At 46.2% G+C, this 24393-nt stretch overlaps 1 protein-coding gene across 7 annotated transcripts in view; it reads right to left on the bottom strand.

Annotated features, from left to right (window-relative positions):
* The window catches only part of RAP1GAP (RAP1 GTPase activating protein), a 1905843-nt gene that overhangs the window by 485869 nt on the left and 1395581 nt on the right, over positions 1–24393 (bottom strand). For all 7 annotated transcript variants that reach the window (XM_069610366.1, XM_069610364.1, XM_069610368.1 and 4 more), the window contains one exon: positions 23340–23433. Coding sequence is in view for 4 of the 7 variants with exons in the window: in XM_069610364.1 (XP_069466465.1) it covers positions 23340–23433 (94 nt within the window). In the remaining 3 variants the exon portion in view is untranslated. The remainder of the gene's footprint in view (positions 1–23339; positions 23434–24393) is intronic.

Genomic DNA, 24393 nt, shown 5'->3' with positions numbered 1-24393 from the left:
TCAGCAAGCACACAGCGTGCCCTGCTAGGTTCTGCAGCAAGCTTCCTGGATAGGAATTGCCAGAAGGTCTCTGAACCTACAACCAAGGACAAGGCAGATGCCTGCAACAAACTCCTCATCTTTGGGCTGTCCGCCTTGAAGGGCAACACAAGCTGATTGAAGAATCTGGGAGAAGTGCCTTGATGAGCATCTACTGACATCCACCTTAGAGGACATTTTTGAGGCAGTCGAGTTCCTCGAGATGCAACCGACTGAAAAGCTGACTGTTGTCAAGCTGTTGACGCTTACAGACATCTGAGACATCATGACCAGTGCTTCAGACCCACCGAACAGCACTGAGATAACAATTCCTGACCATGAGCCGCAGTGTAGGCCAGTTTAAAGCCATTCATGCAACGTCACTCACTGAACTGTCTTGCCGCCTGATACCCACATCTGACTCCCACCATGAAATCTGTCACAGAAGTCTGCAAAGTGCCCTGAAGCTGACTCGACCCTGTTGAGCACCAAGAACACCTACAGCACCTGGTACTTTGTGGTTCTGTCCCCCGGTCCTTCCCAGAAGGCCTCTAGAGACATATTTAGACCCATTGCTCCCTTTGTGCTGAAGCCAAGAAACCTTAAACAGGTGTGGTTATTATTCAGACTGACTACCCTCCTGTCAGTATCCAGAGTGCATCCTTTTTTCTTCTTTGAAACTGTCCTCTGCATTCCTATGCAGGGTGGGTTGTATTTCGTAGTGTTACTAGAACTGTCTGTTGTGATATAAATAAAGTAGATATTTTTGATACAACCTTGACTGGACAGTCCCTTTTATCATTGAGTATTAATTGTATTTTCGCTGTTCTGAAACCAACCATCGATCCATCATCCACGACCTTTAGGAGATAAGCCTGCCATTACGTCCATGTTACCTAAATTCAACAAGGAGGATTATAATTTGCTTGTTATTCCAATGTGTTCAGATCCCTTCTGGTGTATTAGAGGTGTGGGGCTGATTAATTGCGAAGAAACCGATATTCACCCCTGGACCGATGGTGGCCCGGAAGTTGATTTGTCACACAACCCTTTACCAAAGGCACATAATTTCACCAAAAAGTATAGGAGGTGACATCACTCACCTGATGACATATCGTGAAGTGGCTTCACGTGATCTTTAACCTCAATTGCATCACAGAAAATGCTTTACATTTCCTTTGGTCTTGATAACATCCTAAGAAGAGGCGTTACTGATGTAAAAAACCTACGATATGTGTTTGTTAACAAAATAAGAAACAGCTTCTAAAATATAGAAACGTATTTTTTAATTTCAACACATATGTCAGGGTATTGGCATGATATGCCATGTGTCAAATCATGATATGTCTACAAAATAACTAGCAATATCATGATCAGTGAAGGGTTCTGCCTCCATATTCCAATATAGCCTTATTTGGGTATGTTCTGACGCCTTGTGCCAGTTAAAGATGCACACCTTTTCCAGATTTGTCGTGAAGCGCCTCTTACAAATTCTGCATATGAAAGGTAGAGCCGCTCATGCACAGGTATTGGCAAAATATGGAATGTGTTGCTTCCTTTGCAGACTTGCAGCCTGACTTGCATCTTCAGCCTCTCTAGAGTCTGTTCCTCAATGGGTAGAGGACAATTTCGCACATAGACTTTCTCAGCCAATCATGGTGCCATAAAACAAACATATTGAACAGACCTTCTATCTTACTAAATATGGGACACTACTACTTCCAAGCACTGTAATAATAGGTGTCAATTGCACCCAATGTAATGGTATTCAATTTATCAATGCTGGAATGATGGAGGGCTAATGTCTCTGCATATATCTCTGAGGCGATCGCTTAACTCACTGAGCTATCTCACCCACTGCTGTGTGAAGCTGGACTCTTTACTCAATGCACTGTTTTATAAGTAGTCTGGTTCTTTAAGTTAAAGAATTGTAAATAAATCGTTGGTATTGTACCCTCTTAAAAATATCTTTCTTTTCTGGAGCATATGCACTTAAAGGGGTAGTCCAGCTAAAAATGTTATTTAAAAATAGATAGGCAACATTAAAAAAAAAATACTAGCACTTTTATTTTTAAACTTCCTATGTAAAATTTTGAGCTATTCAAGCTCAAAATTCGCAAAAGCAAGCACATGGGCGCATCCATTTTGTGAAATGGATGCCCGCCTGTGCTGGCTTTTGCTTTTGCGGCACTAATGAAGGAAAAGCCAGCCAGCTGTAGTAAACAAAAGCTACCGCTGGGTGGCTTTTCCTTCATTGGTGCTGTACGCGGAGGACGGTGACCGGAGACCAGAGCAGGAAAGCTGCAGCTGAATCTCGGTAAGTGCTATTTATTTATTTTTAAAAATAAGCACTAGCTGCGTTTTTTTTTCTAAGTTTTCCGGGCTTGAGGAGCCCCGAAAACTTAGAAATAAAACCGTAGCTTTAAAACCGTATTTATGTTTGCGGTCGCTTTGGAAGCTACCGCACACATAAATACAACGTTATTGTGTTTGAAAACGCTGCAGTTTTTCTTTCCAAGTTTCTTGGGCTCCTCTGGCTCGGAGGAGCCTGAGAAACTCGGAAAGAAAAACCGCAGCGTTTTCAAACACAACCGTGTTGTGTTTCTGCCTGCTGTGGCTATCACTTTGGGTCTCCGGTGCTCTGCACCGGAGACCCAAAGTGAAAGCCAAGGCAGGCAGAAACACAACGCGGTTGTGTTTCTGCCTAAATCTGCTTTCCCATTTGGGGCTCTCGGGCTCCCGAGAGTCCCAAATGGGAAAGCAGATTTAGGCAGAAACACTGCAGCATTTAGCATTTCCCATTTGGGGCTCTCGGGCCCCCTGTGGGGAGCCTGAGAGCCCCAAATGGGAAATCAGATTTAGGCAGAAACACTGCAGCATTTAGCATTTCCCATTTGGGGCTCTCAGGCCCCCTGTGGGGAGCCCGAGAGCCCCAAATGGGAAATCAGCTGTAGGCAGAAACACTGCGGCATGTAAACACAACCACGTTGTGTTTCTGCCTGCCTTGGCTTTCACTTTGGGTCTCCGGTGCTCCCCTGGGGGAGCACCGGAGACCCAAAGTGATAGCCACAGCAGACAGAAACACAACGCGGTTGTGTTTGAAAACGCTGCGGTTTTTCTTTCCGAGTTTCTCGGGCTCCTCCGAACCTGGTGGAGCCTGAGAAACTTGGAAAGAAAAAACGCAGGGTTTTCAAACACAATAACGTTGTATTTATGTGTGCGGTAGCTTCAAAAGCGACCCCAAACATAAATACAACGTTTTTAAAGCTGCGGTTTTATTTCTAAGTTTTCCGGGCTCCTCCAGCCCGGAAAACTTAGAAAAAAAAACACAGCTAGTGCTTATTTATAAAAATAAATAAATAGCACTTACCGAGATTCAGCTGCAGATTTCCTGCTCTGGTCTCCGGTCCCCGTCCTCCGCGTACAGCACCAATGAAGGAAAAGCCACCCAGCGGTAGCTTTTGTTTACTACAGCTGGCTGGCTTTTCCTTCATTAGTGCCGCAAAAGCAAAAGCCAGCACAGGTGGGCATCCATTTCACAAAATGGATGCGCCCATGTGCTTGCTTTTGCGAATTTTGAGCTTGAATAGCTCAAACTTTTACATAGGAAGTTTAAAAAAAAAGTGCTAGTATTTTTTTTTTAATGTTGCCTATTTATTTTTTAAATAACATTTTTAGCTGGACTACCCCTTTAACTAAATCCATATTCAATAGGAAAAAGCACCAGCCATCTCAGGTTGCCACGCGTCCAGTGTGAAGCATGTATCCCATACTTGTTTCGTTCTTTACATTATGGTATACTATCGCAACATAAGTGCTAGAATGCAAGTGATAAGGGAAAAAAGGAGATTCATGTGCCAATGACATTAAAATCACGTTTCTAATTCCAGTACATGAATCATGAATCCCTTTAGTTGTATTATTTTAACCAAATCTATAAAGATTAAGATTGCCCCACCATCGTGTTAAACCAGAAGCAATAATCTGGATACAATTCAGTACCAAAAATGCAGCCTGCCTCATATCCAAGAAGCATCATACAGATTTTCAACAAAGCAGCATGTCATAGCATTTAGCATTTCACAAAATGCACGTTGTTATTTCAAAACCAGGCTTCAGGTGGCATGCGCTTTCCTATGGATATTAAACTGAAGGCTCATGATAGGGTGTATACAATCTGCCCGTGAACGTTTTGTACGCACGCAGACTGCCCGCAGTAAAACTGCTTGGGTCCCGGTTTTGACTGTTCATTGAAAACAGGAGACTGAGCAATTTTTGTCCCCCACCCCCACTGTTAAGGATGCGGGGGACACTCGCGCAATCCCCATTGCCGCAGATACCGCACCCCCAGCGCCTCATGTTCAGGTAAGTAGGTCAAAAGTGAAAAAGGTACACCTATAGTTACGTCAAAAAGACTTAACGAACAAATGTAAACGATCGATTTGGGTAATTCCCCCGAGAGCCACACATTTCTAACTTCAGCTGATAGGGCCTCTTTGACCCAGAGAGCAGAGGCACTGCAAAGGGTAGCAGGTAGGTTGCCAAGCAGGTTACTGCTATCCTCCGTTACCCGCAAATGGTGTCCATACTTTACCCACTGCCCACCGGCTCAAGGCACTACTCCTTCATAAGTGTGTGATGAACAGTCCTTTTTTTGTTACCCAATCTAGCTTTTATCTAAACTGGTCTGTGGTTGCCGCAGGGCCTGACATCCCTGCTTTTCGGGACTTTTTTGGTTCCCAGGTCTGATGATCTGCCCAGGTACCAGGAACCAGGTCTCCCTCAATTCAGCCCCTTCCCTACCCCTGTACTACCAACTTACTAACACAGATATATCATATCCTGGTGATCTGCTGGAGAAATGCTTCCAAGGAGACATCCCTAGTGTGTGTATATGTGTTATAAACTTGGCACGCATGATTTAAGGACCAGCAATGCAAGCTTCCCTCACACGGAACAGGTCCAGTATAGGCAGTCGTGCAAGCCTCACTCACATAAAATGAGCACGAAAGAGAGCAAAATGTAGCAATGCAAGCTCCCTTGTTCAATGCATGACCCGTGCAAGTGGCACTGACCCACAAGGAATCGGTGCTGCATTGGTACGGATCAGCTGCAGCACGAATTGCAGTGCATTAAGTATTCCTCACACGTAACTGGTAAAGAATGGGTATCGGTGCAGACTTTCTGAACAAACACATACTGGGCAGAGCATAGGCCACAGTGTGCGCGCGCACACACACACGCACACCCACACAGTCCCGCCCCACTTTCAGAAACATGCACTGCAATGATGCATGCACACTGGCGCCTCTGACCTGTTCGGGTGAAAACCACCTGAAAATAAGATACAGGGCATGGAATAAGAGAGTGCAGCTTTTGTGCCGCTTTATTGATTCCATGCTCTTTTCAGCGCACTGCCTTCACGGAGCAGGAGGCACCTGTTGAAGTCCATAGAGCTGCCTGGGGTGAGACACTTTTTTTCTCGCAATCCCAGAGTGTCTCCTCAGCGGTTGATGCTGCTTAACATCTTGGATGGAGAGGGCTGTGAATTGACACCTCCACCCCATTACCCCTTTCTCCCTCTTCCTTGCCCCAGCAACATGATGTGCCCCACCTCTGAAAACCCCTTCTGACAACCTTTCCCTAGAGGTCCATCGGTGGCCATTTCAAGACGACATGCACCTCCTCTCCCAGGTCACAACCCCCGCTGCTATGGTGACAAGCTGCTGTGGCTCCATGGCTTAGCTCCCATTGGCAGTCAGGCCCCGCCCTTGCAGGTGCACTTCCTGCTGCCGAAGACTTTGCTGTTACGTGTGCCCCACAGTCAACTGCGCAAGATGCGGCAATGACAGAGTCTTGGGGGCCTTTCTGCAGAGAATTAGGTGGGCGTGGCCGTTGTCGTTGTATTGTGCGGGACTGTCCTGACTTCCCTAGAAAGACTGAACGGTTCAGCTGGCAATCATGGAGGGCCGCAAGCAACATAAGGGGAAGAGACACATGTTGATGTAACTGCATGGACATAAACACAAGTACAAGAAACGCAAGACAGACGTGTGTCATTCTTCTCATGGAGCACCACCCAATCTGTCTCCTGGTCAGCAGATCATGTGATCAGTGCTGCTCCCGCGCTTGCTGATACAGCTCTTTTGCCCCTGCTCGCCTCTGATCCTCAGGATGTGTATGTGTACTCCCTGTCTGCTGCCTATGTCAATTACTCACTTAACTTTGAGCCCTCTTCCGTTGCCGGTCCCCATAACCCTCCAATGCTTAAAGCAATTCCTCGGGAGGTTTAATAAAAGGTCACTGGTGGCCACCATTGCTTGTGATGATGGGTCGCCAGCTAATCTCCCCAGATTGCCTTCTGGGTTCATTGGATCTTCCAGACACTGTATAACATTGGAGCCCATAGTTTAGAATGTTTCCCATATCATTCTTGGTTTAGGTTTTCTGAGGAGACCCTAGCATCTACTTCTGGCATGAGTACATTGAGGTAGTGCCAGTCCTCCTCCTTTGTCTGGCCTCACATTTATGAGACAGATTAGGCTGTTTTTGGACAGTTTATATGAGGAGCCAGACTACATGCTTATTCTCTGCTTCCTAATTTGTATGTATCCCAATCAGGGTGCAGAGGGGAACTACCTGATGATTGACGATGGACCCCTTCTTCCTGAGCATTGTGCCCCAATCATGTGAAGTTATACTTGCTGTTGGATTTGAAGGTGCTCACATCTCTGATGTGATTGACAGATGGGTTGAGGCCACTTTGAAGAGGTCTTATAATTCATTCCATGTTGAAGGCAGGGCTTCCACCTATGTAAACATGCTGCCCAGACCTTACTAGACTCTTCTGAACTTTTTTAATGATGCACATGCTGGACTAGTATCGCTCTGGTGTGACTTAAGACCATGCAAAAGTCTTCTGTCTTGACCTATTCCTCAATATGGGCACTCACACCCAATATTGGATTGGAGGTGTAAATACTTCTCTTTCTTGAGCAAAAATTGCTTGGTTACAAACTAGGTGGAATTGTTATACAGGCTGTAGAACATGGGGAGCAAGAGGTGCAGTTCAGATATCGTCCCTTTTCCTCAAGAGGGAATCCCTTCTTTCAGGCTTCCTCTGTACAGTCCTCTTGAACCCTCTTAGAATTATGTATTATATGATATTTTATTTATGTCACGCTCATACACAAGTGTTTCAGAGCGCGACAAGGCAAGGGAGTGGAACAAGGGAGAACAAAACAACGATCTTACTAGGCTCAGTGAAATTGAGAGCGTGCAAGTGCATGGGAAAGCGATACGGGAAAAGTGCATGGACTGGAGGGACTCCTCTTCCCATTCTCGGGTAGCGCCTGGCCATAAACCCACACCACCACCACTGCTGGCAAGCAGGTTCAACTGGTTCCTGCCATTTCCCAACCAGAAGATCCAGTGGATCCCCGAATTGAGTCATATTCTGGAGTTTGGGAAATATCCATCAGAGACGAATGGATCTTGAAGATAGTAACCCAGGGTTACATCATGTATTCCCACCCAAACCCCAAGGGATTAGATGAGGGTACAAGGTTTACTATCTGGTAAGATCTATTGAGGAAGAGAAGCATCTGTAAAGTTTCAAAAATGGCAACGGTGGAGGGAGTGCATTCAATCCTAAGGGGACTGGAGGCCCAGCTTTCATATGAAGGAATTGAACCTGCCAGTTGAAGATTTCCCCTACAAAATCGTTTCTTTCCCTGCAATCCTCCCCTGCTTTCAAAAAGCGACTTTGTCAACTCTGTTGATCAAATTCATGCTCATCCCTATAGCCTTTCAACACAAGTCATTGTCTCAGGAGCATAGCACAGGGGCAATGTGCTTGTCTTGGAAGGAAGACGACACGGAGCAACACAGGTTCAAACCCTGGGTCCGCGCTTAGAAACCTCTGGGTATTACGTGCGTTATAAATAACCTATCATATAATCTCATATCACTTATACGGATCCATGGGGCAGATCAATATTTGCATTTGTGTGCCCCACATTTGGTCAGAAAATGGCACCTCCAGCGTTTGCAAAAGAGCTGACTCCTCTGGTGTGTTTGTTGCATACAGGGGCCATTTGCATCCTCCCTTTCCCGCACAATTGATTACCCAATCTCTGGATGTTCTCCATGTCCATTCTCAGAGAGTTAGTCATGTTTTTCTCTCCCATGAATGAATGGGCGTTAAATGAAGGAAAATGGAGGAACACTTAACTAAGTCTCTTCCCGAGGTCAGACTTTATGGGACCTGTATTCAATATAGAGCAGGGGACAGTTCTCCTCCATCCTCTCAGGGCTCTGCAGCTTCTTCATCGTCTGAGGTCTATTTTTGCCACAAAATCAAGCGGGAGATGTATTAAATGGTATTCACACACCCCTGAGTCCAACTATCACACTCCCCTGGATCCAACTACACCTCAAGACTCTGCGGAGACAACTCCTGACCATCCGGTGTCCAGAGTCTCAGAGTGATTGTTCTAGGATTACTCCTTCACTATCCCTTCTACGGTCCATGGGTTGATGGCTGAATGATGCAAACATGTTCAAGGGTGTGGCACTTCATCCCCATTTTTCTATGATGTTGATCACAGATGCAAGTGAATCCAGCCAGTTGCGACACCACCCTGGAGTCCCTCTTTGCTCAAGAACATTAGTCACCATCAGTCAGGAAGAACTGGTCCAACTTCCAGGAGTTGTCTGCATTCTTCATTACCCGCAAGTCATTTGACCATACCTGAAGAGCTCAATGCAGTCTTTATTATGGGAGACAACCAAGTTGTGATGTTGTACATAATCAAAAAGGGTGGGGACCTGGCTCTGATCAGTTGTCTGATGTGGTTCATCAAATGGGTCTCTGTGTAGAATCTATTTATCATTGTTATTAATATTAGGGTATTTATTGAGCGCAGACCTAGCTTTGGAAAGCAACGGAGCACTTTATAATCATAGGCGGAAAAACACAGTGAGAGAAGCAGAGATCAAATGAGCAGGGAGCTAACAGGGAAGGGTGGGCAATTGGCAGCAAGGGATCTACAAGCAACCGTGAGGGGGGGACAGTGGGGACTAGATCACTGAGTCTCAGGTAGGGTGGTGAGTGCAGGGTGTGTGGACCTAGGTGTTGAGGAGGAGTCCTTCCTTGAAGAGGAAGGTCTTGAGCTCTTTCCTGAACTGTAGAAGTGACGGGCTAGGTCCGATGTGGATGGGGAGGAGGTTCCAGAGTCTTGTCCAGAGTCTTGGAGCATAGACAGAGAAGGCCTGTCTTCTGGTTCTTTCCTTCCTGCGCTGTCATAATTCAAGTCTGCATAAGTCCTTACTTCTGGTGGATCACAGACCTCTGAAGGTGCTGTGTTTCTCAGTGAAGTCCAATGTTGCTTCCTTCTCTGTGGCTTATCTCTTGAGGCAAATGAATGTCAACGCAGATGCATGAAGCAAGGTGTTCCCCTCCGCCCATCTCTGTCTCTCCGGAAAGTGAAGTTCACCCTCATGTCCAGAAGATTTAGCAGCCCCTGGCTGGAAGTTTTCATATCCCAGAGGGATTACCATGCCCCTCTTTGTTCTCAGGGGACAGGGATCCTTAAGTATGGGTGGTGGATTCTGAGCCAATCTGTTTGCCTTGGTGGCTTTTCATTGCCCAGTTTTGCTGATTCCCTAGGCCTTCCTAAGACCAGCTGGTTATTAGCGGTTTCAGGGTGATGCAGAAAATTAGTTCACCTGGTATTAGTTCACCTGGTTACTTCAGCTGAGGTTGGCTCTGACTTGGATTCTTCCAATCTTTACAACCCCCCTGTATTGGCTGATCATCCCAGTCTACCCCTTCTCAGACTCCAGCTGTCTGCCCGGCTGCTTAAAGGGAAGCTTTAGTCCTTAAGGGCATGACAGATAATGTGGCTTTGATAACCCAACCAGCTGAGAGGTAAGCCACCTTGAATGTGTACTGGGAACCTTTCTCTGCTTGGTGCCTTGGTAGTAGCTGGCCTCCCATGTTTTATGAACAACTGCATATTCTTGATTTCTGACAGTACAGCTTCAAGTTGGGATTAGTGGTATCCTCTCGCAGGGGGTATCTTATGGCCAATAGATCCTTCAGTTATCCATGAAGGGACATTGGGAAATTGGAGCTTTACGCATCTCATCTCTTACAAAGCTTCCTTATTTCTTCGACCTTAATTTCCTCCCATTGGGCTCAGTGGCGTAACACAAAATGTGGGGGCCCCCCTGCAAGCCATGCTGAGGGGGCCCCCCCAACTCAGCAACAAATCACTGGTCGCGCCACACTCGGGGCCGCCATAGATCATCACGCTTGCGCAATACCCACGAATGTGCTGCTGAAGGTATATGCCACACACTGCACTATGTGTTTTAATGCACACATGCTCGCTTCAGCCTTGGCTGATTTCTGTAATCACACTTTCACCACTGGCACGTTCCCCTCTCCCCTTAAGCACTCCCTTATGCATCCACTCCTCAAGAAGCTGTCTGCTGATCCTGCCTGCCCGGCAAACTGTTGCCCAATCTCCATCACCCCTTTCCTGGGCAAACTGTTGTAAAAGCTGTCCATCTCCCAGCTTACACTCCACATGGAATCTGTTGGTTGTGCTCCATGACCTTCAGTCTGGCTTCAGAGCTACCAGAGTCACGGAAACTGCTCTCCTGAACACCTGTAAAAATCTGCTCTCTAACCTTGATTCCAGCATTCCTTCTGTCCTCAACCTCCTTGATCTTTGCTCTGCTTTTGACACGGTCAACCACGCCATCCTGATCAATCCTGATCAATCGACTCCATGAGAACATGGGCATCACGGATCAGGCCTTTGAGTGGCTGACCTCCTTCCTCTTGGAAAGCCCCTCCCAGGTCCAACTTGGTCACTTTCTCTCTGCTCCATCCTCTCACCCTGGTTTTTCAACCTCTACTTGGCCCCTTTGGCCCACCTGATCTCTACCTTCGCCTCTAACTTTCAATGTTATGCAGATGACACGCCGCTTTCCTTCAGGCTCCCCTCAGACTCCTCTCCTCTCTCGCTCATTCCTGACTGTCTATCTGCGATTCAGGATTGGTGTGCCTCCAATGATCTCTGCCTTAATGTCAGTAAGTCAGAGATCCTTCTCATTGGGACCCCAGCCTCTGCTTTCCGTCTCTCACTCTGGCCGCCCGCCTTGGGCCCTCTTCCTTCGACATTCTGTGAGGCAAACAACCTGGTGTCATCTTTGACTCCACTCTCTCGTTCTCTCCTCACATCTCGGACGTCGCCGGGAAGTCCCACTACCAGCTGCTCCTCTTCAAAGGTACTCTTCCCTTTCTCACTTTCCCCCAGATGCTCACTGTCTCCAGAGCCTTGGTTCTCTCTAGGCTGGACTACTGCAACAGCCTCTTTCTCAATCTGCCTTCCTCTACTCTCCACCCTCTGCAACTAATCCAGAACAGGACTGCAAGATGTATCCTTGACCTCAAGCCCACGGATCGTATCTCTCCAGCCCTGAAATCTCTCCACTGGCTCCCAGTTGCTGCAAGGATCAAGATCATTACCCTTTGCATTGTCCACAAGGCTTTTTGGGTCTGGGGCCCACACTATATCCAATGCTCTCTTCCAAAATATCTTCCTTCTCAAGCCCTTTCCTCTGTTACCTACACCTCTCTGAGGGTTAAACACTTTTTCAGGCAGAGAGTGGGTGGTAGATCTCTCTCCTCTGCAGGCACCTCTCTCTGGAATAGCCTCCCTGCCCCTCTCAAGCTTGAGCTGGACCACCTGAAGTTCCAGAAGCAGCTCAAACCTTTCCTCTCTCTCCATCCCCTGCTGGCCTACCTGACCTACCTGTCTGCTGTACCGACTGGCTGTTTGGCTACCCTCAGAGTCTCACAGAGTCCAGACTCTTTCTTGATCAGTCACCCTTGCACTGCCTCTGGGCCTACCATGCACTTAGGGGCTGTAACTGTAACCCTGCAGTCCCTTGTTCTCCTTGCCTTGCACTACCCAGAGCCGCGCTGCACTTACTCAGAGCATTGCTGCCCTTTTTTTCCCTCTCCTCTCCCTTGCACTTCCCCCCTCGCTTTCCCCTTGCACTTCTCGTTCTTGCACTTGCGCGATCTGAATGACACAAGGCCTAGTAAGATTGTTTGTCTTGTCCTCCCTCTATTTTCCCGCCCTTGTCTTGTTGCGCCTAGAAACACTTGTGTACAGGCGCGTTATAAATGACTTATATCATATCATTTGATCACAGATGCCCAGAAAAATATACAAAGCCACAGTGAGAAGCAGCTAGACTGGCAGCACCCAAATGGCAGTCTAACCAGGTAATTCACGCCAGGTAATTCACTTAGCAGGACTGCTTTATCAGAAATGCCCAGATTAAATAATGTCATACCAAACTGAGGAATAACTAGACTGGCTACACCAAAATGCCTCTGTAGCCACTAATACCACATATCATGCCTGATTAGCCTGGACATGGACAGCCTTTATGATTTGTTGCACAATCCTGCACCCCCCCCCACACATCCCCTCTCCCTCCCAACCCTACCCCAACCTCCAAACTCAGCTCCTGGGCCCAGAATTACCTCCACATCCCTCTTCCTTGTCCCAGAGCTTACGCATGAGGCTCTTTGCCTCATAGGTAAGTACTGGGATGAGGAAAAGTGGGACTAGGTGTAATGATGATTACAGGTAGCTAAGTCAGGCATTACCTCCATGTACCTCTACCTCATCCCAGTACTTGTGTATAAGGCACTCTGCCTCATACACAAGTACTGTCTCATACACACTGGGACGAGGAAGAATAGGGCTGGAAGTAATGAGTAATCAAGGCATTAAACGCAAGTATTGGTGCAACACCATTGAGTTGACTGGGATTTATCACTCCCTCCCCCATCCCCCTGAAATTTTGGGCTATGATGACTCAACCTGGTCGACCTTCACAGCAGTTGCCAGACAGAACAGGACACAGATGTTAAATGGCACCTGGGTTTTGCTGTTAACAAGAGCCCAGCAATTACTAACATAAAGCATTTCACTGTTAGCACCTGCATTCAAATGCCACATTTTTAAGGCAATTGAAATCGTGATGTGGGTTTAATACTTGCATGCCAGCGGAGTGATTGGAAGGGTAGGGAGGCAGCAGGAGACCGCTCATTCTCACAGCAGTCCATAAGTGGGTGCTTTCAAACTTGAAGGAGAGAGTTAACTGCTTGTAACATTGAAGCTGCACTAGAATAGTCTCATTAAGATGCGTAAAGAAATGAGATGCCCCAAACAAATAAGTTTGCCCCTCCCTCACCGCCCATGAAGTTAGCGCCTCTCCCAACATTTGAAGGGTTTGCCCCCCGAAATGTAGATTTGTTGCGCCCCTGAACGCAAGCACACACACCATTCACCATATACACACCCGCGCACCCAGCCATCCATATATTTAAGTGTGCATTCTTTCACCATACAGGGACACCCAAGCAGCTATCCATACATTTAATTGTGCACCCTTTCACCATACAGGCTCACCCACGCAGCCACCCGTACATTTAAGTGTGCACCCTTTCACCATAGAGGCACACATTACCAGGCACCCACCCATACATTTAAGTGCGCACCCTTTCACCATATGCTCACACAGGCAGCCACCTATACATTTAAGTGTGCACCCTTTTACCATACAGGCACACCCAGGCAGCCACCCGTACATTAAAGTGTGCACCCTTTCACCATACACTCACACAGGCAGCCACCTATACATTTAATTGTACAGCCTTTCACCATACACTCACACACACACACACACACACACACACACACGTCATGGGGTTGAGGGAGCCCTAATACTTCCCAAAAAATTGAGCCTCATTACAACTATGCCGGTCTGGAAACAACGGTGCCGGTAAAATTACTGGCACCGTTGTTTCCGGATCAGCATATTACAGCTCTGCGGGCAGTTGCTATCCCACCCGGCAGGTTAGACCAGACCTACCAGGTGGAACGACACCCACCCGCAGAGTTTTCATGGAAGCACCGACACCATTATTAACGGTGCCGGTGCTTCCGTGGACCCCATTCCCATAGAGTCCAATGGAAATGGGGACTTACCATTTGCTGGCGCCTGACTTCCCGGACCGCGGGCTTGTAAAATGCCCGTGTTCCCGGGAAGTTAGGCACCGGTAAATCATTACGGGTCCGGCGGCAACCTTCCGGTAGCACCGGCACGGTTACCGCCAAACCCGTAATGAGGCCCATTGTTTCTTTTTAAAGTCACTCTGACTTCATAAAGAAATTATTTTCGTTAAGGACCGAAACATAACGGCAATAATTTCTTTGGGAAGGCAGAGTGACTTCAAAAATAAACTATTTGTTTTTTAAGTCATAGGGCTCCCCCCACCTCATGACATGGAGGCCTCCAGCCTAGGGTCAGCCATGCCATGGGGCGGCGGAGCCCTCGGACTTCAAAAAGAACATTTCTTTTTGTAGTAACTGCCTTCATAAAGAAATGATTTATGTTACAGAAATCGTTTCTTTATAAATGCAGAGTAAATTGAAAAAGGAAAAAAAAAAATTGAAAAAAAATATTTTTCTTTTTTTTCTCCAGGGGGGCCCCCACACAAGATGTGCTAGCTTGTGACCTTCCATTGGCATTGACCACGTTGAAGGACCCCTCTTTCAACCCAAGGATGAGTTGTATTTGAAATGTGTGTCTTTAAACTCTTATTTTTAGATGCCATAACATCTGTCTTTTGGCTGAGGGGGCGCCGATATCTTCGTTGTTCGGAGCTCTATGTCTGATTTCTACCTCATGGTCTGGTTCTTCACCTTTCTTCTTCTTTTGTCCAGAGGTTTATTTCCTTGTTTCCCTTGTCCCAGGAAGTCATTGTTCCCACCTTTGCTACTCTGGGTTGTGATGGTCCTTCGGAATAGCTGTTGGATGCAGGTTGGGCAGTCAGACTGTATTTTAAGAGGACCGTACCTTTTAGATCTTTTCATTTTATGTCTGTGGCCTGTGGTTCAGGACAATGATATAGGATATGATAGGTTATTTATAACGCGCTTAATACCCAGAGGTTTCTAAGTGCGGACCCAGAGATTCGAACCTTTGTTGCTCTGTGTCGTCTTGCTTCGAAGGCGAGCACGTTGCCCCTGAGCTATCCTCCCGAGACGTTGAGGAAAATGCCATACATGATTCTGAATAAGTGGGTTTGCAGACCTTTGAGATTGCTTTACAGCAATAAAGCGGAGCATGACAAAAATGCTTCATGGTTAATCCACTAGAGAGGTGGCTGTCTCTTGGACTGAGATGGGGAGGTCTGGGGTATGCATGCGCAAGATTTGTCATGGCACAAAATGGGGCTCCCCTTTTCTTATTGTTAAGCATTACAGGCTTCTATTTTGAGCTTTTGATTCAGTACATTTCAATATGCCATGTTGGAATCTGCTTTGTAACATTTGTTATTACCAATCAGAAGTCATCTAGCAGTTGCTTTCCCTCTGTCTGTTTGCTGGCAATTGTTGAACACTTGGCACATCCTCATGTCGTGTGGACTTGGTTGAGGGGAGCTACTAAGGGCTAAGACCAGGGCTTTAAATGGGTTAAGAAATCGGGGGGTAGGGGGTGCCCTCATTTGGGGGCGTGGCTTATGGGGTGGGCATTGCCTAAACAGTACACAAACCATAGTATGGTACGGAAACAAATATATAAATGCATGTGTACTATGCAAGCCATCTTTTATAAATATCTGTTTATAAAAGATGGCTTGCAAAGTAAACAAACCATACTAAGGTACGCATATAAATATATAAATGCTTACATTTATATATTTGTTTGCATGCCTTACTATGTTTTGTGTACTTCAAGATGGCTTGAAAAGTACACAAGCCATAGTAAGGTACAAATATATAAGATGTATATATTTGTGTGCGTACCTTATGGTTTGCATACTTTTCAAGGCTTCTTTTTTAAACATTTCTATGTTTATAAAAGATGGCTTTAAAAGTGCACAATTGAAGCCATCTTTTGTAAAGCCTGAGGCGTCTTTCTCCATCGGCAAAGCTTTATAAAAGATGGCTTGAATTGAGTACTTTTCAAGTCATCTTTTATAAACCTCGAAATATTTAATGGAATCCCCAGGTTTGCCGAGGGTTAAAGACGCCTCAGCGGCCATGGGAAACAAAGGGACAGTAACTTCCTCTGGTAACCCCTTGTAGGAGGGGTCACCAGAGGAAGTTACTGACTAATAGAAGTGCCAGCCAGCTACAGCAATGCTGTGGCTGGCTGGCACTTCTATGAGCTTGATTGACTTAATGGCGGGCGCCTCTCCCGTCGCGGCTGTGGCGGGACAATGCGTCCTGCCAAAATTGTGGTAGGACCGGGGGCCCTGGCTCTGACCCACTTTTTGGAGACTGCCGGGGCCTGGCCTCTGCTGGCCCCGGCCCACTTAAAACACTGGCTAAGACCCTCATTACTTAAATGGAATCTTCATTACGCCTCGTTCCACTTGTCCCTGTCATTTTCCCTGTGATATTCCCATACTATTGCCTGCCATTGTTCATGGCATGTGCAGGAGGAGCTTAGCTGCATGTTGTACTATATACATGTCCTGGGGAAAGCAATCCCCTAAAAGGGCCAATGAGCCACTTTATTGAAAATTGGCAGAAGGATTATCTGGACATGGGCACCTCATGTCATTAGGTCCAACGCAGAAAGGAAGGGCTAGGAGCAATGAAGATCACTGGTACGTAATCAGGGAATTCTCAGCGCGATACTGAGCGGCCATTTGCTCTAATTCGGTTATCTAGCCCACCGCTCTGTATACACTCAATGGTAGCAATTATAGCTCAACATCATTAAAATGACCCTGAAACAATAACTCTGATACACTGGGATTCATGGCGGATATGTGGCCCAATCAGACCGTCCACTGTAGTCTACGGCCAGGAATATGGAGTATATTCTCCAAGGTGAGCCCTAAAGTGTGGACTCATTTGTGCACATTCCTTCCCCCTCCACTCCCACTGACTTCCGCACTCTGCCACGTCGGCCTCTGCGACCTTCACCCTCTCCATCCTCGCATGTCTCTTAAGTGCCTCCGGAGCGGGGGCCCAGCTAGCCTCTGCAGCGGCAGCAGCTCTTACTTGCAGCTTTCTGCAAAGAGGCTGCATGCTCTGCCATCGCCTCCTGGGGAATCGGGCACGCTGCAGGCGCCGCCGCGAGGCGGGGAGGCAGCAGCTGGAGCGAGACCTCAGGCGGCCTCGGCCGCGATTAAAGCCGTCAAGGTGAACCTTACTGAAGGTGGAGCGTTCTGGCCCTCGAGGGAATGGGAGCTCTCGTGCGAGAGCGAGATGTGCAGACTTCGCAGAAGGCGAATCCTTCATGCTCATCTGCAGACCCCGCTCTTTTCTTTCTGGCTGCTAGAATTTATCTAACAGCAGTGTTTTTTATAAATCTAGCAGTGGTGTTTTTGTGGTCTAGCAGCAGTGTTTTTATTATCTATCAGCGATGATTTTGGCTTGCCCCTCGTTACTCGGGGTAGCTAGTGGAAGTTCCGAGCCATGGTTAGGAGCGAATCTTCTTGGTCTCTGTTACTTACATCATCGTGACGCAGCTCCCGCCAGCCTCTGCATAAGGGGATTTGGTGTAACGTGATGACGTCAGCGCAACAGCGTCTGTGCGCCCATATACTTTCACGCATACATTATTCATCCTGAGAGTTGTGGCTTCCGGTCACGTTGGCAGCTCGAGGGACTAAAGTACAGGAAACAATGGCCCATGAAAGGACAGCCCAGGTCCGGAGATATGTATCCCCCCGAAGCCATGGAACCATACGTCTTTCTATCCCTGAATTACGGCGCACCAAAACAAACTATTAAAAAAATGATCAAGTGTTTCTGTTCCTACACATTTTTCAATAGTAGACCACATGGAACAGTAATTTAAGCAGGGACAAGGAATACATGGTTACACAAACACATCGTAACCCACCTGCTCAATCAGGTTCTCAGTGCATAATCACTCAGACCCGATTAATCGAACCAGCGGTCGCGGTTTCAGCCCTCTGAGATATTTTAATTCCACACCCCTCTGAGGCTAATCCTAACACGTTTCATTTTCAACATGTAATTTATTTTATTTCATGAACTTGGAATATATGTATTCTAAGCTATGCCTCGATGGATATGTTAGGGTGGCCAACTTTACAACATGGTTTTGTTGGACATTTTAGATGTGTGATGTATAATAAATTATATTTATAATTATGCATCAAAAGTAGTTTATAGTGCGCGCGATTCCAGACAGCCTCATTCGTGTCCCCATTTTTCTCCACCCCCATCCACTTTTATGTTAACTTTAATTGCAAAATTCCTTTTAACACAGGTGCAGTAAATACAAATAAAAAGGCTGTTGGACTGTTATGCATAATGGGACTAACAAGATTTCTCTTCATGGCGTGCCTTTTGAATTTCGCACCTCTATGTAAATACAGACCGACTAATTTCGATCTGTATTGACAATAGAAGTGACATCATGGAAAATAACATTACAGGGAGTGTCAGTCTTTAATAATAATAATTTTGCATTTATATACCGCTACAAACCCTCAGGCATCTGAACGCTGCTTATTATTACCCACGGTGTGTGGTACTCATTTATCGACCTCGAAAGGATGAAAGGCTGAGTTTGGCCTTGGCGGGATTCTTACCTGCGTCAGCAGGCTCTGTACAGTTGTCAAAGTGAGCGCTCTACTTGCTGTGCTATCGTACCAGCAGCAGGAGTGAGCAACCTTTGATACGCTGCAGCAGGAGTCAGAAATCTTTGGCTCTCCAGATGTTTTGGACTACAGCTCCCATCAGCTGTAGCCACAATAATCAATTGTGAAGGTTCATGGGAGTTGTAGTCCAAAACATCAGGGGACCCCCAGCTGTAGCGTTTCCATGTATAAGCCTAGAGAAAAATAACTTTATTTATTGATAGTAGGTAACAACTTATAAGTGTAGTAAACCGCGAGAGGGGATGTTTTAATATCAAAAGCTACACACTAAATCACTTACAGGGACTTCCAATGTTGGCAGATCACACAATGTGGGATTACATGATTTGCCCAGTATCACTCACGCTGCCTAATTGGTGAAACCAAGAATAGTGTCCAGTTTGTGATTTAAAGACTTGACCGTATATCTTGACAGCTGTAGTTCGGGTTTGGGATTCAAGAGATTAAATAATCATTCGTTTTATAGCAATGCCTTGAAAAGTTAAAAACATAGAGTAAAAAATACAATCTCATAAGAAACTAAACGGACTATATGTCATAGGAACATGTCGAACAAAACGATGGAGTACAGCTTTATTTCCCCATCAAGAGTGCAAGCTTACTGTAGCAGCCTCGAAAGGTATGCAAGCCTAAACACCTCTCATTTGGGATTTCAAACTGTGTTCATTCTCATTTGGGATTTAAAACAGCAGTGAAAAAAGCAGCGTTGGGCTCCCCTCCCATTTATCACCCACTGGGTCGCACCTGTTATGGGACAATAGCCCTTCAGCAGGCACCCCTGTTCTGGTCCATTAACCCCCCCCCCCCCCATCCATCACTCTTATTGTACTGCTTGGTTGAAACAAAGCACCCCAAGGGCAAGATTCGTTTCTGCTAAACTGGGAAGGCATTTGACAGCTAATACTGCTTCAAAGCTCATTAAAACCGGACAGTCCGGCAAAATATGGGACGGTTGGCCTCTCTAGCTATTGCCTTTCTCAGGCACCCTGCAGTCCTGCTTCTAATACCCGCACCCCAGCGTCACCCTGAAGTCGCCTTTGTTCTGTGTTAGGCACATTTCTTAATCACTAATAAAACAGGACGAAGTCAAATACAATGTAGTGTTAACGAGCTTTAATACTATTGAACAGAGGGCTTAAGGTAAGAGTGGAGACGCGAGCCCCCAAACATAGTGGAAATGACAAACAAAAACAAACATCAAAAATGACTTCCCCTCTCCCACTGATCAGCACACCCCCCAAAAACGGAAACAAATTCTAAAAGAATCAGAATCCACCAACGGTTACAGTCAACACCTTAGAATAACGGGGGGTCTGGGAATCTCTCTACCAGCACGAACACAGCCCAATGACCTGTTCTTGGGTGAATAACCCCTGGGAGAGACTCTACCAAGTCTTTAGCTCACTGTCCTTTTCACAGAGAAGAAATTTCCCCGCATATCAGCCTTTGTCCTGCCCAGGGGCAGTCCGGCGCCGAAATGCTAGGCAATTCTCCTCTGAACAAGAGTACCATCAGTAACCCCATACACATGTTTCAGCCTTGTTGGGCATCATCAGTGAGGTGAAACTGTTGCCTCTCTAAGAACAGTGAGCAAGGGGTCCACGTCTGGATTGCCCTGTTAACTTAGGGTGAAACCCAAAGTTAATGTATGCAAACAAAGGGGGGTCTGGGAATCTATCTACCAGCACGAACACAGCCCAATGACCTGTTCTTGGGTGAATAACCCCTGGGAGAGACTCTACCAAGTCTTAAGCTCACTGTCCTTTTCACAGAGAAGAAATTTCCCCGCATATCAGCCTTTGTCCTGCCCAGGGGCAGTCCAGCGCCGAAATGCTAGGCAATTCTCCTCTGAACAAGAGTACCATCAGTAACCCCATACACGTGTTTCAGCCTTGTTGGGCATCATCAGTGAGGTGAAATTGTTGCCTCTCTAAGAACAGTGAGCAAGGGGTCCACGTCTGGATTGCCCTGTTAACTTAGGGTGAAACCCAAAGTTAATGTATGCAAACAAAGGGGGGTCTGGGAATCTCTCTACCAGCACGAACACAGCCCAATGACCTGTTCTTGGGTGAATAACCCCTGGGAGAGACTCTACCAAGTCTTTAGCTCACTGTCCTTTTCACAGAGAAGAAATTTCCCCGCATATCAGCCTTTGTCCTGCCCAGGGGCAGTCCAGCGCCGAAATGCTAGGCAATTCTCCTCTGAACAAGAGTACCATCAGTAACCCCATACACGTGTTTCAGCCTTGTTGGGCATCATCAGTGAGGTGAAACTGTTGCCTCTCTAAGAACAGTGAGCAAGGGGTCCACGTCTGGATTGCCCTGTTAACTTAGGGTGAAACCCAAAGTTAATGTATGCAAACAAAGGGGGGTCTGGGAATCTCTCTACCAGCACGAACACAGCCCAATGACCTGTTCTTGGGTGAATAACCCCTGGGAGAGACTCTACCAAGTCTTTAGCTCACTGTCCTTTTCACAGAGAAGAAATTTCCCCGCATATCAGCCTTTGTCCTGCCCAGGGGCAGTCCAGCGCCGAAATGCTAGGCAATTCTCCTCTGAACAAGAGTACCATCAGTAACCCCATACACGTGTTTCAGCCTTGTTGGGCATCATCAGTGAGGTGAAACTGTTGCCTCTCTAAGAACAGTGAGCAAGGGGTCCACGTCTTAGAGAGGCAACAGTTTCACCTCACTGATGATGCCCAACAAGGCTGAAACACGTGTATGGGGTTACTGATGGTACTCTTGTTCAGAGGAGAATTGCCTAGCATTTCGGCGCTGGACTGCCCCTGGGCAGGACAAAGGCTGATATGCAGGGAAATTTCTTCTCTGTGAAAGGGACAGTGAGCTAAAGACTTGGTAGAGTCTCTCCCAGGGGTTATTCACCCAAGAACAAGTCATTGGGCTGTGTTCGTGCTGGTAGAGAGATTCCCAGACCCCCCTTTGTTTTGAACACCTTAGAATAATGCTAATATCTGTACCAAGTGTTGCTTGAAACACAAAACTAAAATGTTGGTCCTAAGTGCATGCTCAGAATAATACAATATTTGCGGGACTGGGATCATTAGGATTAACTTTTGAAATAAGAGCATCACAATCAGATTGCGAAATAACGTTATGTGAGATTATACTTATAAAGCACATGTGCACCAAAAAAAGCATTTGGCGTTATAAGTTACATCGCGTTACATCGAGAGCTTTGCGTGATCATTTCCCGGACGTGAGGTTGCCCCGTCAGATCCATGAATACGATGTTGCCTGCGCAGTTGTGGGTGTGCGATGGCCTCGCCCAGGCCATCCATCTGAATGCCCACATTTTCCCTTGTTCTTCCCCATTTTGCAAGTTCCGCCCCCTACTCCGGTCTATGCACAGGCCACACCCATGCTCTGCAAGGTGTCTCGCACAAGGCACTCGGCCGCTGGCAGAGACGTGCCAAGCCTGCGTGAAGTACCCACAGAGTACGTAAAAGTCCTGCGCAGTCGATTCCATCAATCGACAGACGGATTTCACGTGCAGTTTGGCACGCAAACTCCCTATTTACCGTGCAGAAGATTCCATGAATCAGGCCCTAAAGGTTTGTGTAAAGTTTTTATAACTATATAAACAATTAAAACAAATGTTTTCTGATGCACAAATGGTTAAGGCAGTAGTTAGTTCCAGAAACAGGGGCCAAGTAGCAGAAAAGAAGAAAAGTTCTGGGAATAGCTAACAGAGGATCTTTGAATCGAGATCCAGTCTTGAACATTTCCGAATATTCGCAGAAATTATGTTGCAGAGTTTAACCCTCAATAACAACACAGCCTTCACTAACTACCAGCAAGAATACATCCACACACAACTGGAGATGTGTGCTCCTTTTTAAAGGTGAGCGTTAAATGAAATGAAAAACAGGTGGGAAGAAGGGGTGTTGTCGGTGGGGGACTGGAAACTAAAGTACAAAGCTGCACCCCATTCTCTGGTATCTTTAAAAAAAAATCTTAATTTTGAATCTTATTCCAAAAGTCTTTCATCTTTTGCTATGGCATTCCCCAGTATGTGGCCTGTTTAACCTTGGGATCTTTTACTGCAGGTTTGGAAGCTCCTGCCATAAGCAGCCTTTTTTCCTTCCTTTGACACTTAGTATAGCTGCCTTTTCACAGAATGGCTTTGATGAGAAGATCACCTTAAGCAACAGATCAATTACACTGTTTTCAGTGAAGTGGCCAGTGGTTAATAGCCAAATCTACTCTACTAAGTGGTTTAAAGTAATAAAGGTGGCAGGACAGTCGCACCACAAAGAACACTAAAGTGTCCTTAATTTAGTTACTTACCCTATAAGCATTACCAGCAATGCATTAACTTGCCATCTAAAGTCACTGGCTCTGGCCACTTCCAGCCAAAACGAAAAATATAACCAATGGCATTTTGGAAAGTGAAACTTCCATAAAATGGGAGTTTCAAATACACAGGATTTCTCCTATGTGACGAAAACACCGGCAGACAAGTATAATGAGACCATCCTTTTCAATGTAATGTAATGCACAGAAGCTGCTCAACTATTAGCCCATGATTTGCTTTTGGAGTTCACGTACCTTGGGGGTCTGTGGGGCCACGTGTCGAGGAGTGAGCCCCACTCTGGGCAGCTCTAGGGTGTTGAAGAAGAGATGGATCTGTCCATTCAATTTTCTGAAAGACAAGAGAGAGAGGAGCGTGAGACAATGGGACGCGGAAGGGAAGTTTTTTTTTTGCGCCTTGAAACACTTGTCTATAGGCGCGTTATAAATGTCATTTCATATCATAAGTGCTCAGAGAGAATGGACTCCGGGATCTGGGATCAACCTGGAAGAATCCCAATAGACTATGATGGGATTCCAGGGGCAGGATCTGCCACATTTGGGGTCACACATGTTGGAGGCATTCTGAATTTAAATGACCAAAATGTGGAATGTATACAATGGTGAGCATGCATAAATGACCCATGAAAATTCCCATTAGCAATTCATTGACATGGCGTTTTATAATGCAGCATAAATGGTAGCCATGAATTTATTCCAAATATTAATTCCCTTGCAAACTGCAATACAAGTCAGTGGGAATTTGTCATTACTATTTGTCAATCAGAGTGTTCAGTGTATATTCATACTTTCAATTTTAAGTTCACACAAAAATAATAGTCCAGACAAATTGTTTAGTTACAAGGAAAACATGAGACAAATTGTGATCTCTTGGCCCATCCGTTCCTCATTGAAAAAAACAAGATTTGCAGAAACGTACATGAAAGTCTTCGTAGGATGACACACCTTAACTTAGAAATTCAGCAACAGGGCACAACATGAAACAGATAGCCACCCAGACCAGAAGTTTGGAATTCGCAGGAACACCTTGGCCTGGCTCACTCAGTGGGATGGGCCACACCTCGCACAACCATTTCTCAAGGATAACACCCACAACCTGGACACACAACCAGCTGGTCTTGCGTGCGCCATGAACCATATGTCACATTAGATAGCCATAATAACCAGCAGCTGCAAACATTCATTGGGAAAGAGACAAGCAGAACCTCTTCATACTGCCTACTCAACCAGAAAGTCAACACCATGTACTATCCAGCAGCTAAGCTAATATCCCTCAAATAGACATTCCAGC

The sequence above is a fragment of the Ambystoma mexicanum genome, chromosome 8, assembly GCF_040938575.1.
Source record: "Ambystoma mexicanum isolate Mex_15411 chromosome 8, UKY_AmexF1_1, whole genome shotgun sequence".
In the NCBI taxonomy this organism is placed as follows: domain Eukaryota; kingdom Metazoa; phylum Chordata; class Amphibia; order Caudata; family Ambystomatidae; genus Ambystoma; species Ambystoma mexicanum.
The sequence above is the reverse complement of the archived record's forward strand: the minus strand, read 5'-3'. Positions and strand labels throughout refer to the sequence as shown.